At 33.0% G+C, this 15,741-nt stretch overlaps 1 protein-coding gene across 1 annotated transcript in view; it reads left to right on the top strand.

Moving 5' to 3' along the window:
• ENTPD6 (ectonucleoside triphosphate diphosphohydrolase 6) overlaps window positions 1–15,741 on the top strand; it is a 49,867-nt gene that overhangs the window by 10,123 nt on the left and 24,003 nt on the right. Inside the window, 4 exon segments of the mRNA XM_051975826.1 lie at window positions 2,172–2,490; window positions 6,389–6,465; window positions 8,084–8,227; window positions 14,760–14,835. Coding sequence (XP_051831786.1) covers window positions 2,202–2,490; window positions 6,389–6,465; window positions 8,084–8,227; window positions 14,760–14,835 — 586 coding nt within the window. The 5' untranslated portion in view covers window positions 2,172–2,201.

Below are 15,741 nucleotides of genomic sequence, written 5' to 3'. Positions count from 1 at the left end.
AAAACTGTGCTCTTATCTTTTGACCCCAAATCTCCTGGCTTCCTAATTTTCCTGTTACTGGTAAGGGCACGATCTACCTAGTTGTAGTGTTTTTCTTCTTTAAAATATAATGGTTCTCTCTGGGAGCAGGTTTCTTGGGGAGGTTTTCTGGAGGCAGCCTTAGTATCAGTTAAAAGTAATAATTACTCCAAAATGCAGCCAGCTGGTAAAATGCAAATGTTTATTTTCTCCTTCCAAGTTTTGTCTCTTTCCTTGGGCCCGGGTAGCTAGATTCTTAGAGGGCCTTTCGGCTTGGTTCCGAGAGCTCTTGTTGCTAGCCTTTTGCTTCTGCCTGGGCCTCAACTCCGATTCGTGGCAATCTTCCAACTGAGGCTTCTCCACTCTGAATCTTTTCAACTGAACTCCCCGAGAGAGCCTCTCTCTGCTTCTTATATATGATCTCCTCTGAGAGAGAGGGATTATGGGTTTCTCCCAGCGTGCTCTCTGGCCCTAAGAGCTTCAAGGGAGGTGTGAATTCGGATATCTCATACTAAACCCTGAAATCTCCCAAACGTGTGAACTTCAATGAGTTCTTGCTTATATGAGCTCTCTAAAGGTGTGAACACAAGCACTGTATCAATTCCATTGAGTTAACCCTAGGATTCTAACATCTCCCTTGAGTTATATCACCTTGTTTCAAGTTGAGTTAACACTAGGATTCCAACACCCAGGCTCATGAACTAGGTGACATACTCACCTCACCTCATTCTGACCTGCTCACATTTAATCTGATCCCAAGTTCTATCAATTTTACCTTTGCAGCATAGATATCTCCTTCTCTCCTCTGACTGTAACCACTAGACTCTCATCACCTCCTGTCAATCTATAGCAGTAATCTGCTAGTTTTTTTCCCTGTGTCAGGCTTCTCTCTGTTCTAGAGACTGTCTTCCATTGTCAAAATGATTTTCCAAAAATGCACATCCGACCATGTCATTCCTCTATTCAGTAAACTCCAGAGATTTTCTATCCAATATAAAACATTCTGTTTGGTGCCCATAACCCTTCATAACTTGACCCCTTCCTACCTTTCCAGTCTAATTGGTTGTGAGGAGGGAAGATGTCATTGTAAAAAACATACTGATCACCTCATTGCTATTCCTTCAACAAGATATTCCATCGCCTTACTCTGCAAGAAAGAAATAGAAAAGGAAAAATATATATTAAATACTTATGGATCACTTATGATATAGAATGAATGGCTTGGGGGGGAGGGAGGGTGCAGCAAACAAAAACTTACCATCCCATAACATATAAAGAACTGACACAAATATATAAGGTAATTACCAAGATTTTACTCAAGTTCTTTGGAGAAAATACAGACAGTACATTTTCAACATAAAGGAATTCAGTATAAAAACAAAACTATAGAGAAGTACAAAACAGAACAGCTTTAAAAGTACCGTTGTAGGGACATTCAGCTAGCAAAAGAAAAAAAAAAAGTAAATGTGAAACAGTATTGGAAAAGATGTAGGGAAATAGATACACAAACAAATGGCTAGAGCACTATAGTTTGGTTTAATCTTTGGGCAAACAATCTAATGGTGTCGATAAAGGCTATAAAATCATTCACATCCTTGTATTTTGAGGGGATATGCTCCAAGGATATAATTCAAAATGAAAAGATTTTTTAAATATTTTTATTCCAACTTATTAGAATTACAAAACATAGCAAACAACTGAAAGACCCCAAGATGTCAACTCACAAATAAGCAGACTATATATAGTATGTAAACACAATAGAAGACAAAGACCAACGGAAACATTAGAGTGATATCACTGAAGTAATATTCAAAATTAAAAAAGAAAAAATGTCAATGACCAATATTGTAGATCAGTTTTTAGTAAGATTTTTGCTTATTACTAAGATTCACCAGAAGTATTAAAGCATAGACCATTTCAAAGATCAATTGGCTTCACAGTAACTTGAAAATGTTTCAAGTTTTGTTTTTGGTTCATGATAAAAAAAATTTTTTTGAAACAGTTTCTGCTTGAGATTTGATTCCTTGGCTACAAATGAAGCTTGTACTTTTATTTACTTGTATTTTAATTTGTACTTTTGTGTTTGTACTTGTATTTTAATAAAATGCCTTGTACTTTATTGAAATACATCTCTGGCTTTTCTTTTCCTGCAGCTGTAACACAGATTTCTGATAGCCAAAGAAATGAGAAAAACATTGAGAAATAATCATGGAAACATGAAGATATCAAGAATTGCTTATCCATTGGGACTGTTTGTCTGTCTGTTCATATATGTTGCATATGTAAAATGGCGATGGGCCTTTGCTACCCAAAGAATCTTCAGCATAACAGAGACTGCTTTGGGGCCGAGAAACCAACAGTACCATGAGAAATTGGTGACGGCTAATCGTGCAGTGTTCTATGGAATTATGTTTGATGCTGGAAGCACTGGAACCCGAATACACATCTTTCAGTTCACCCAGAATGCAAAAGGTATGACTGTGAAAAACTCAGGCCTTATTTTCATTTCTTTGTATTTTATTTTTGCATTTTTCATATTTCATTATTCATATCACTATTCTCTATTGGGCACTGATATGTTTGTTTGATATGGAGCTATGATTTTTCCATTGAAGAACTGCTGGTGAGGAACTTCTCTCTCCTTTTACGTATCGGCAGTCTTCAGCAACTTCTGGTCTTAGAGAAATGTGCCTATGGCACTGGAGGTTAAGTGATTTCACCAAGGCCTCATAATATTATAGGACAAGAGTGGGACTTGAAACTGGATCTTGGAGGCTGACTCTTACCCACTATGGCTTCTGAGGACATAACCTCTCTGTGGGCATGCTGTTGAAGTAAAAGATTTCACAAAATAGACTATAAGGACCATCCTGGCACATAGTTTCTGTTTGCCAGAGCATAAACTGTACCAGAAGACAAGTTGAGGATCTTTTTGGTCAGAAAGAAGTGAAGAAAATTATTTAATCCTTCTGGGTTTATTGCTCACTTGTGAGTTCAGATGGTCTCTAAACTCCCAGGCCAAAAATTATTTGTTCAGTGTTCTGTAGTATTGTATGAAAAACATAAGAATTAGATGGAGATTTAGGGATAGAGTGTTTGTTTTGTTCTTTTCTAGATATTGCTCCTATTCTTGGCTTTCCCAGAGCAACTCTTGAGAAGAAAAAGAATACCAAGTGTGTTATGTTATGCTTTAATGGTGTCATTTTATCTATAACCACTGGCATAACCCTTTTATTGAATTCTTCTGCTGGGATGCTCTTTGCACAATACAGACAACATTGATTAGTTTATCACTGAGTATTTTTGTTAAGGAACAGCTATGTGCTAGACTTTCTGTCTACAAAGTCTTTTGACATTGTCTTTTCCCTTGGAATTTTATATTCTGGCTGTAGCTTTTTCAATAAAATGAAATGAAAACTTTATCATTTAGTCAAGAGTTATTGATTCATGTATAACTTGAAAATTTTGAAGGGAATGGAAAGAAATAGATATGATTAGGATAGTGAATTACAGTATTTTTTTAAAGCATTTAAAGTATTTTTTAATTCTTTTAAAGCATTCTTGTTGAAGTTCAGAAAGTATTTTTAAATGAATAATTTAATTTTCTCCATTTGTCCAACGATATTTTTTTAAATGGAAAAAAATTCTTTATTCTTAAGCAAAATGGTACAGAGTAATTGGCTCATATGTGACTTGAGTTTGAACTGGATGATCTCCAAAATTCTGTGTCTGCTTGACGTATTTGTAGATTTTTCAACTCCTTAAGGATTAGGTAGCCAAAAAAAAAAAAAAAGTGTTGCCATTTTGACAACCAAAAAGTTTCAGAAAGAAAATGAAGTCTAATTATGAACAAACCTGAGAATCTGAAAATTAAAGCACTTATTGGTGGGCAAACAACTTCAATCCCAGGGTATTACGCATGGCTATAAACATTGATTCTGAACACTTTCATTGGATCAACTCCTTTTTGTTTACCTTGCTTTGTCTTGAACCTTAAATTCTGACCTTGATTACCTTTTTTGGCATATATCTACCAATAACAGGTCAGGAAAGGCCTGGAAAAGATAGAGATTGCCATATTAAGAAGATAATACCAAAAGTCAAGGCAAAGGGAAAAATCAGGCACTAAAGGTTCAGGGAAGTGAGGTGCCAGTTGTCTTAGGGAAATCACATCCAGTAGCTATGTAGTACAGGATTAGAAGCTCTCCCCAGAGTCTTGGAAAATAAGACATCATAAAGATGATCTAGTAGAGGTCCGAATAACAGTGATCTTAGCCATATTCAAACTTGGTACTGAATAAACATCCTTCTAAAATAGGGTTCTTTACATGCTTCCTATCCATCCAACCCCCAAACTGGTTTCAACATGTTAAGAGTCCATAGGAAAAGAGAGGGAGGCACCCTTGAATAAGATAGGGATAGTTCTTGATATATTTGTTCATGACACCATTTTCTATTATCAGAATGTCTGCTTTTTAATACTGCCACCACCATCTCTTCCAGTCTCCACTGCTGTATTTGCTAAGTGCCATTCTCTTTGTTTATTCCTTTTTTAAAAAATTGTTTACTGCCTCCTTTTGCTGTAATTTTCACTCAGTTAATTATGTAATTTTATTAATATTTCAATGACTTTTAATTTTTTTCTTGGCATGTGAATTCATTTAAAATTTGCGTCATTTCTCATTAAATTTTCTTATAATTTGACTTTTTTTGTATAGATCTTTAAACTGGCTTGTGAATTATTGAGGACAGGTTTTACACACACACACACACACACACACACACACACACACACACACACACACACATATATATATACAGGTTTAGATAGCAATGGATGTAAAATTCATTTGGGTTGGAAGGAGGGAAATTATAAAAATTCTTTAAAAAAGAAGTTTGATCCAGTAGTTCCACAATTGGCTATATATCTCAACAAGATCAAAGACAGAGACAAAGATTCATTGTAAACCTGTATATTGATAGTAGCACTATTTGGGATAGCAAACACCTGGAAAGAAAATTGTTGTCCATCATTTGGTCAATTAAAAGAATTGTGAAGTGTAAATGTTATAGGATATTATTGCAAAGTAAGAAACAAGGAATGAGAAATTTATATGAAAGAGTGAACTCAACAGAACCAAAACACAGTATACACAGTGACAGTGATGGAAATGAAAAGATAACTAAAAGTAAGCCAAGCATTGAGTGAATTAAAAGAACCTAATAGTCTCAGAGAATAAATAATAAAGCATCTCTAAGAGGAAAACATTATATATATTTTCATTTTTATTTGTTTGTTTGTTTGTTTTTGCTAAGACATTTGGGGTTAAATAACTTGCCGAGGTCACACAAGTAGGGAGTGTTGTGTCTGATGCCAGATTTGAACTCAGATTGTCCTAACTTCAGGGCTGATGCTTTATCCAATGTACCACCTAGCTGCCCCCATTATATGTATTTTTAAACATATTTCCTTTTCAGATGTTTTTGCTTAATTGTTTTTTTTTTTTGGGGGGGGGTGGTTGTTGTTGTTTGTTTTTTATTACAAAGAAGGGATGGTTTTTTCCCGAACTGAGTCGCAATTTAAAATGGCATCAGTAAAAAAATTTAAGCACTCTGCAGATCAATAATCACATAAGTAGGTTACAAAAATACTTGGTTTCCACATGAAATTATCACATTTACTATAAAACCCTGTAAAAACCAGGGTTAGAGGGGAACATGAAAATTAAGGCCAGATGTGTGTGAGAGATGGGAGGAGAGAGAAGGCAATAAGGATCTTTGAGAAAATGTTCCCCCAAAAAATTTTTTTTCTGGTTTCATGGATCTACCCCAAGTATTTATACTCAAGTTGTGATCTTTTTAATACCTATTTTTAGCCATTTTCATCTGTTCCTGCTTAGGAAATACAAGCTAACCTTCAAAATAAAAAGGCAACTTAAATATAATGCAATAAAATCTTAAAATGTATCTATCTACCAATGAAAGATTATTTTTTTGGTTACTCTGTTCAGTTTTAGATTATCCATAACATGGATCCATTAGATGGATCATCAAATGGTAGCTTTTTAAGGTTAAAAGTAAAAGTACTTTAGGGAACAAATCTTCTAAGATTTCAAAGAAGAAATAACCATCGTATTACATTTCAGGTCTATCTGGTTGAGCATGATTTCAAATGTAAAGAAAATAAAACAAATATTTCTTTCATTATATAAAATTTTGTAAGTTACAAAATAGTTTGGGACTGGTTCTCTGATTTTTTTTTTTTTTTTGACATTTACTATTAAAAATTGTATCATCACCAAAGCCCAACAAAATATCATAGTACCAGTTCCCCCAAAAAAATCTAATTTTAACTTCTTTTTTCTCCTAGAAACTCCCATTTTGACTCATGAAACTTTCAAAGCCCTGAAACCAGGACTTTCTGCTTATGCTGATGATGTTGATAAGGTAATTTTACTTCATTTTCTTTTACTATTTAAATGAAAATTTTCTTTACACTAATTTCCAAACCAACCATCTTTCTAGTTGTAGAAATGCAATAACTTCTTTTTTTTTGAGAGAGCAGAAGAGTAGTTTATAATCTCAGCTAATAATAACTGTTTTAAAGAATGAGACTCCATTTTAGAAATAACAGCCTTGCATTTTATAAATTAGCAGTATTTTGTAAGAAATATGTAGTAAATAACTCTCCCCCAAATATGACTTTATATTTGAAGAATGAGAACAAAATTACAGAAATCTATATTCTATTTCTTTTTTTTAATATTTTATTTTATTTTATTTAATAATAACTCTATATTCTATTTCTGACCTACATTGAAATGAATATTCCATTGGGGTTGTTATGAACTGAAGTAATAATATTATCAAATTAGGTGGCACAGTGGAAAGAGTATTAGGCAGGAATCAGGAAGACATGGATTCAAATCCAGTCTCAGACACATACCAATTTCTTCTTCTCTAAGAGGAAGATAATGTAAGCTATTGTTATTATAAAATTTGCCATGACTTCTTTTAAAGCTATTTAATAAAAGAATTCAGAGCTGAAACACATCAACCAACCCTCATTTTATGTACATGAGGAAACTAAGTCCCCCAAAGATATTAAGTGATTTGCCCAAGTTTCATAGTAAATTAGTAGCAAAGATAGAATCAAGGCCCACATTTCATAACTCTCGATCCAGTGTTCCATATTCTGTTATATGACAACATCTTTACTAAGTAATTTCAAACCATGAAATAATAAATTGCTTCTGAAGTACTTGCGTTGTGGTCCCAAACATAGTAGCCTGGCCTTATTTGGAGGTTGCAGATGTAGACTTGGAACTGGCAAGGATTAGAGGTCTTTTAGTCTACTGCCTTCCTCTCTCATTTTACAGGTAAAAAGCAGATCCAGAGTGATTTGGCCAAGGTTACTCAGATTTGAGTCATAAATAAGATATCACTAGTACATATATCAATTATGTGTCTGAGTTGTATTGATATATCATTGCTGATTGAATGGTAGAGAATAGAATCCAATTCATTTTTATCGGGAAGCATTTTAGGGAATGGTGGTAATGTGAGATTTACTGAACTATCTGGCGTAGACACTGGTAAAACACTGAAAAGTCTTCTCTGATCCATAGATTTGTAAATCAGTAATATCTATGTGATGGTGCTTAGTCACCTTTTTCCTTTAATGATTCCCAGCATAAGTGAGTTGAATTCTATTCTACTTCTGTCAGTTAGCATTTACTAAGCTTCTACTGTGCACTGAGCTCTGTGCTGGGCACTGAAGATATAAAAGCAAAACATCTCCTGCCCTCAGGGAGCTTACATTTTAAAGGGGGAACTAATATACATTTGCATTAGTTTTTACAAACCTATAATATTAGGGAATATTATGGGATACAAGGAATATTGTGGGAGTCAACACTGGCAACTTGTGGGAAAAGAAAGAGGGAGCGGAGATGGGACTTGGAAAGGTTATACAGAAAATGGCATTTGAAAGTTGAGTCTTAAAGAAAATTACATTTTTTCTACTTGAAAATGTCAGCATCATATTTTGCTTTTAAAATCTCAGAGTACTCAGGGAATAGAAGAACTACTGAATGTTGCTAAAGAAGAAATTCCCTTTGATCTATGGAAAGTCACACCTTTGGTTCTTAAAGCAACAGCTGGTTTGCGTCTATTACCAGGTGAAAAGGCTCAAAAGTTGCTACAGAAGGTAATTGTGTCCGGTTTCCGTTTTGAGATATGATAGAATTTTTGTGGATGATTATGTGTTTTTCAATTAAATGTTTTATTAGAAACTTATTTTTAAACATCAGTACAACCATATTAACTTGTTTAATAATTCCTTGCACTTCAATTTAAGCTCATAAATTAAACGATTTTTTTGGTTACCATCATCACTCCTCTAAATCCACATCACAATCCTTTGTCCATTGGCATTTATTTTTTTCTTTCATGATTTTGGTTCATGTGTATTCAGTTCTGGTTTTGCTATTTTTTTCCCACTTTGTATTATTCATAAAGCCAGATTTCTTTGTATTCCTTATACTTATAAATATTTTAATGGAATTTAATATTCCATAATATTAGTGTACCACAATTTTATTTAAGCATTCTTCAGTTTTGGGATTTCCAGTTTAAAATCATAGACTTAGAGATTATAGTCCTGTTTATGAAAATCCTTTAACAAATTAGAAGAAAATAGAAGGTAATAACATGTACAGCTATAATTAAAAGAGACTGTAACCAAACAAGTGATAGAGGTAAACATAAAAAGCAAAATATATAATTTTGACTACTTAAAATGTAAATGTTTTTGCATAAATGTTGGAAATTGTTGGGGCAGAAGGAAGAATAGAGAATATTTGCTTCAAATAGCACTAAATTTGATCTAAGAAAGTACAGCAAATTGACAAAAATATTCATTCTTCCATAGATAAGTAATCAAAGAATAAGAACAATTTAAAAATAAAGAAATGCAATGTCTGAAAACATACTCCATATCATTTGTTTTAAATGAAAATCAAATATACTCTAAAAATTTACTAACGTGACCAAATTCAGAAACAATATTAGAGGCATTATGATAAGAGAGGTAATACTGATTGATACTGTGTTGTAGTAATTGCTTCAACTGTCCTAGAAAACAATTAAAAATAGGCAAGAAAAGTGATTAAATTGTTCATATCCCTTGACCCATTAATTCACCACTGGATGTGTACTCCAAGGAGATCATAAGCAAAATTCATTCAATGAACAAGCATTTATTAAATGCTTTCTATGTGTTGATCTTAGTGCTAGGTACTAGGAATATAAAGACAAAAATAAATAATCTTTGCTTTCAAGGCATAGATATTTTATAAAGAAAGTAATTGCAGAGGCTAAATCAATAAGGGGAGAAAAAAAGTAAGTGTCCACCAATTGAGGAAAGGCTGAAAAAAAAATCATAATATATGAATGCTTAAATCATTTTCATTGTTAAAAGGGAGGGGTTGATGCCATCTACGAATAAGGAGGGGAGAATGGGCACCATGTGATATATCTAGAAATTACTATGATATAAAAACATGTGTAATCAAGAAAACTTTTTTTAAATTAAAAAAATAAACTTGAGAGATGTCTGAGGAACTGGAGGAAAAGAGAAGGAATTCGTGAGTGAAAAGATATTTAACGATTAATAGAAACATTACACTTTGCTGATGGTTTTCAACAATAAACTAGTTGTTCTCAAATATTTAGTTAGTCTTGTGTTTATATGTGTGTGTATCTTTTTTTTAGCTTTTTATTTTCAAAATATATACAATGTTTTCAACATTGACTCTTGCAAAACTTATGTTCCAAATTTTTTCTCCCTCCCTTACACTGCAATTAATCCAGGAATATACATATAGATATATCTTTTTAAAAACAGATCTTATTTTTTAGTGCTTCCACATACATGTTATATTATTCCTTAGTAATCTTTTCTAAGACTTATTATTCTCAGTTCTTAAACTAACTTACATCTCTTATATTTCAGTTTAAACCAAGTTTGATCACTGGGAGCCGTTTCACATCATAGTATAACAATACAATGTCTTCATAAATCAGACATTTAAGCAGCAATCCAACCATTCATATTCCAAACTAAATAATCCTCCCCTTTCCTTTTGCTTTTTATTTGTTTGATGATAAATTTCACTTCACTCTTAATAGGTATCCCTCTCCCTTCCATTTCTCTCCCTTCCCAAAAAAGACTAACTTAAATCCTGATATTTTTCTTTGATCCATGAACTATGACAAGATAGCACTGGATTTAGCCCAATAGAACTAGGTGATCATAATGAGATATGTATAACCCTCTAAATATTTGTTTCCTTGATAGTTATTCTTTGATCATTCTAGCTTTATAAGGATATTACTAATATATACATACGTTTTAGAATTATTTCAGATACATTATCCTATATTGCCCAGTTTCTTAAACTGTGATTTACAATTCCATATGGGGTCTTATGTAGGGGAATGTAGAGGAAATTAAATTTTGATTTATTATCAATAAATGTTTGGTTTGTATGCTATGCTATATCCAGGATCACATCTCGGGCAAAAAGGGGTTGCAAGTAGAAAAGTTTTAAGAAGTCCTGCTATATAGGAAGTGGTTGAAGTTTAGAAAACATGATTCAGAGTTTTGGAACAGACATTTGGAGAATTAAACTCCAGTAAATGAAGGAGTGTTAGCAAACTACATGTCAGCATGCGAAATTAGTGTAAACACCAATACCTGACTGAAATATAAACTTTGCTTAAGTAACTTAAGTAACATCAAACACCAATCTACCAACAATTAACCATGATCCATTTTCCATTATTGCATATATAGGTTATTTTTATTTTTTTTTGCTATGACAAATAAACCAGGTGTTTTTTGTAGGGGTGGGGGGGGTGGAAGGAAGCTATAGATAGATCTTTTCTTCCTTATAATTATATTTTTTAGGCTAATATCCTTCCAGTGGAATTCCTGGCCTAAAAGGTATCAGTTTTTGAATACACACACACACACACACACACACACACACACACACACATATATAATTATTAAGCTAATATTGAAAACAAGTCACCATGATATAAGGACCTTGCTTTCAAGTAGTGAATCTTCCACTATATTCAAGGAAATTTTTTTTTTTAAGTGTTTAAACTTCGTCTGTCCTTTTGAAGTTCCATTTCCTTTGGCTTTGCTTTTCATGTGTTAATATATATAAAATATGTACATATACATCCTTCTGTTTCTTTTATGTCTTATCTCACCTGGTTCTCCTACATATATCTGACCTGATTCTTTTCAGTCTTCTTTGCTGTAACTTTACCCAGATCATGTCCAGATCAACACCATCTTGGGTGTTGCCCAAGGCTTGATCTTGTACTTTCTTGCCCCTCTATACTATTTCACTTGGTGATCTCACCAGATCATGTTTCAATTGTCACCTCTATGCAGATGATTCTCAAATCTACTTATCACCCAGAATCTCTCTTCACTGAATTTCAGTCTCACATCTCCAATTATCTATTGGATATCTCAAATTTATGTCCTATAGATATCTTAAACTCAAATTTCCAAAATGTAATTGTTCCCCCTTTTCCCCTCAAAAAACAAACAAACAAAAAACCCTTTACCTTCTTCCTAGCTTTCCTATTAATATGAAAAATTCCACCAATCCTCCCAAGTCACCCAAACTCATTTTCAGCTTACTCATTCTAACCACCCCAACCCCAGCCCATATTTAGTTATTGGCAAGTTTTATCAATTCTACCTTCATAACATCTTTCATAGTTTCTCTTTTTTTTTTCTTCTTGACACTGACACACCTGGTCCAAGCCCTTATCACCTCATTGCTGTAGACTTCTGATTGAACTTCCTGACCCGTCTCATCATTCTCAGTTGTCAGGTTGATCTTCCTGGTACAGTTCTGACCAAGTCACAAATACACACCCATTCAATAAACTCTGGTACTTCTACTATACTAAGAGTAAAGTTAAAGTCCTTTGACATTCAAAGCCCTCCATAACTTGGCCCTTTCCTACCTTCCCAGTCTTCTTATATTTTGTTCCCTCACCCTCATACTATTCAATCCAAAGGCATTGGACTCCTTTCTGTTCTGTATACAAAACAACACTCTCTTAACTGCATTTTCACTACTTTCCCTAATGCCTGCAATTCTTCCTTTCTTCATCTGTCTTCTTACTTCCTGGACTTCCTTCAAATCCTAATTAAAATCTGACTTTCTACAAGAAACTTTTCCCAATCCTCTAAATCAGAGGTGGGGAACTTTTTTTTTTTTTTCTACCAAGGGCCATTTGGATATTTATAACATCATTTGAGATCCATACAAAATGATCAACTTACAGAACTGAAGGTTATTGTACCTAGCTTTCAGCTCATCATCGCCTGCAGTTAATGATTAGGGCTCTCCATGTCCTAAATTTTAGTGCCTACTTGAGGTTGATTATTCCCTAGTTTATTCTATGTTATAAACATGAACATAGTTGTTTGCATGTTGTCTTTCTAGCTACACTGGGAGGTCCATGAAAAACATGGAATATTTTGTTTTATTTTGCTTTTCTTTGTATCCTCAGCACAGTAGTGCTTGGCACACTATAAGTGCTTGCTTAATAAATACTTAACTTTCTATTTTTCCTTGTATCCACATTTTTATGTTATTTTACAATGCCATAATATTCTATAATTCAGTCATTCTTCAGTTGTTGCACATAAAGGTTATTTCTAAGTTTTTAATGTTGCAAGTGAACCAGATATTAGGTTTTTTGTATAGAAAGGTCCTTTCATCCTTTTCATAATATTTTTAGGCTAAAGTCCTTGCAATGGAATTTCTAGGCCAAAGGGTGTGTTCAGTTTTTGAATATATATTACATATACATATAGTTATTAAGCCAGTTTTGAAAACAAGTCCCCATGACATAAGGACATTGCTTTCAAGGCAAACTTTGGTTTTGGAATGTTTAACAGGGCATTCCTACTCTCCTAAACTACCATTAAGAAGCTGTAGATTAGAGGCCCTGCCCCAGAGTCATGTAAGGAATTCCTTTTAAGTTCCCAAGATTCAGAGAGTTAGAGATCTAGAACTGAAGGCATTTCCTTAGGGTTTCCATATTTTGTGGCTTTAGGGAAAAGGCATGTGCAACATGTTGGAAGCTATATACATCCAGCCCAAAGAGAACATAAAGGTCAGATTTCATAATATATATAAAACAATTTATAACTGTGAAGTACTAAATATCAGCTGTTATTAATAATAGCACCTCTTGCTCCACCCATCCTGATCTTTAATTTTTAAAAATTGTTTCAAATAGCAACTACTTTTAATTAGTCCTTCCCACTACTCCCATTGAACAATTTTTTTTAAACCCCAGAAAACTAATTTTATAGCACATGTCTCTACAGCAAAACAAATTCCTTTATTAACTAAGTCTAAAAATGTGTGCCTCTATGTATTTTAAGTTCATCACTTCTGTATCAGGAGATGAGTGTACTGCTTTAATCATTCTTTTATTTATTTCTTATTGTGTTGGTCAAGAGTTGTAAAGTCTTCCAAAATTGTTTTTCTCTATAATGTAGTTATTGTATAATTGTTCTCCTATTCTCATTTCACTTTCCATCCATTTATAGAGGTCATTTTAGTTTCCTCTGAAATTATACCTTTCATCATTTCTTATGGAACAATAATATTACCATTTTTTCATATACTGTAATTTGTTTAGCCATTCCCCAAAAAGAAAACATCCCCTTAGTTTTGAATTTTTTGGTTACCATGAAAAGAGCTGCTGTAAATATTTTTGTACATTTAGGTCCTTTTCCTTTCACTTTTTATGGGTATAGATTCAATGGTGATATAACTATGTCAAAACGTGTGAACTTTGATATATTTCTGAGCACAGTTCCAAATTCCTTTCCAAAATGACTGAACTTCATCACAGCTTCATCAATAGCATACTAGTAAATTGTGTTTTCTTACAGCCCCTCCAACATTTATTCTCCTTTTGTCACCCATCTCTGACAGTCTTATAGGTATAATATAGAGCCTCAAAGATGCTTAAATTTTTGTTTCTCTTAATTATTAGTGCCTTTTTCAAATGATTGTTGATAGTTCAGATCTCTTCCTTTGAAAACTTTTTCCATATCCTTTAAATATTGGAGAATGACTCTTACTCTTATCAGTTTGAATCAATTCTTCCCATGCCTTGGAAATGAGACTCTCATAAGAGAAACTTGTTGCAAAGATTTTTTTCCCCAATTACCTTTGAGCTTTCTGATTTTTTATTAGATTAGATTAGCTGGTACAGAAACTTTAATTTTGTATAATCAAAATTGACTACCTCGTTTAGTAATCTCTATTACTCGTTTAGTCACAAACTCTTCCTCTTCATAGATCTGAAAGATAATTTCTTCTTTGCACTTCAGATGTGTTTGTGATGTGATCTTTTATTTCTAGTATCCATTTGAAATTTTTCTTGGTAAGATCTAAATCTGATTTCTGTCAGATAATTTTCCCAGCAAATTAGTCAAATAGTGAGTCCTTCCCTCAATAATTAAGGTCTTTAGATTTGTCAAACACTATGTTACTTGTTTCTGTTATGTTGTGAGCTTACACAGAAATCATCATGGTGCTTATCTGATTTTTTATTTAATAGAACTATGACATAAATAATTATAAGTAATGAAATTGTTTTTCTTTCTGAAAATTTAGGTAAGAGAAGTTTTTCAGGCATCTCCTTTTCTTGTAGGAGATGACTGTGTTTCTATAATGAATGGAACTGATGAAGGTAAGATCAGAAATTAATTATATCAGTGTTTATTTGTTTAATGTTTAAAAATAACACTAAGTGTGTGTTTGACTTTTGTACTTTGTAAAATGTTGAATGTATTAAAGAGTTTTGTAGAGTCAAAGTTAATATATCGTGTTTCAGCCCTCAAAATATTTTTCTAAGACTCAATAGTCAATAGCCCTTTGAAAGGGTTTTGGTGTCACTATCTATTCCTGAATTATTTTTAAACTGGATACCTTCCCACTTTTGGATTTCTCCAATTTGGGCTTTTCTTGTGGAAAGAAAAATCCACACTGCAGTGTAATTGGTGTAGGTTTTCTTCCCTTTTTAAATACTAAATAATAAGGTGGTTGCTTCTCGGAATAATTAGAGTATTAGTTTTCAAATTTTCCTTTCTTTATATCTGAAAAAGAATTTTAAAATAAAAGAAGGAAAAGCAATTAAATGGTCTTCTTTTTTATTTACACAAGAGTACATTTCTCTGACTCCGTCTCTTGAGTAGGAATAAGAATAATGGAATGAGGAAGGGAAATGTGTGGAGTGTCAGGAAAGATCAATAATAGTCTTTTTTTGTTTTGTTTTAAGTTTTCTTCAAGCACATGTTATTAGAGGAAGAGAGAATATCTGAAATAATGTCATAGTTTTGCTAATTTTTTGGCATTGGCATGTGTAATCAATATTATAGCAAAATGTATTTTCCAGCTTAGTTATAGTCTATTCCAATTTTGCCTTGAGATTTTACACACATAATCACACATACATGTATGTACAATGCATTTATATATGTACATATGTCTGTGTTTAAATACACATATGTATTCATTTATATGTCTGCTTATCTAAACACAGACATAAATACTACAAAGAGTTGTGAGTAAACCAAGTAAATTTATTAAATTCATG

This window comes from Antechinus flavipes, chromosome 2, assembly GCF_016432865.1.
Source record: "Antechinus flavipes isolate AdamAnt ecotype Samford, QLD, Australia chromosome 2, AdamAnt_v2, whole genome shotgun sequence".
NCBI lineage: Eukaryota > Metazoa > Chordata > Mammalia > Dasyuromorphia > Dasyuridae > Antechinus > Antechinus flavipes.
This window is presented reverse-complemented; position numbering and strand designations above follow the sequence as displayed.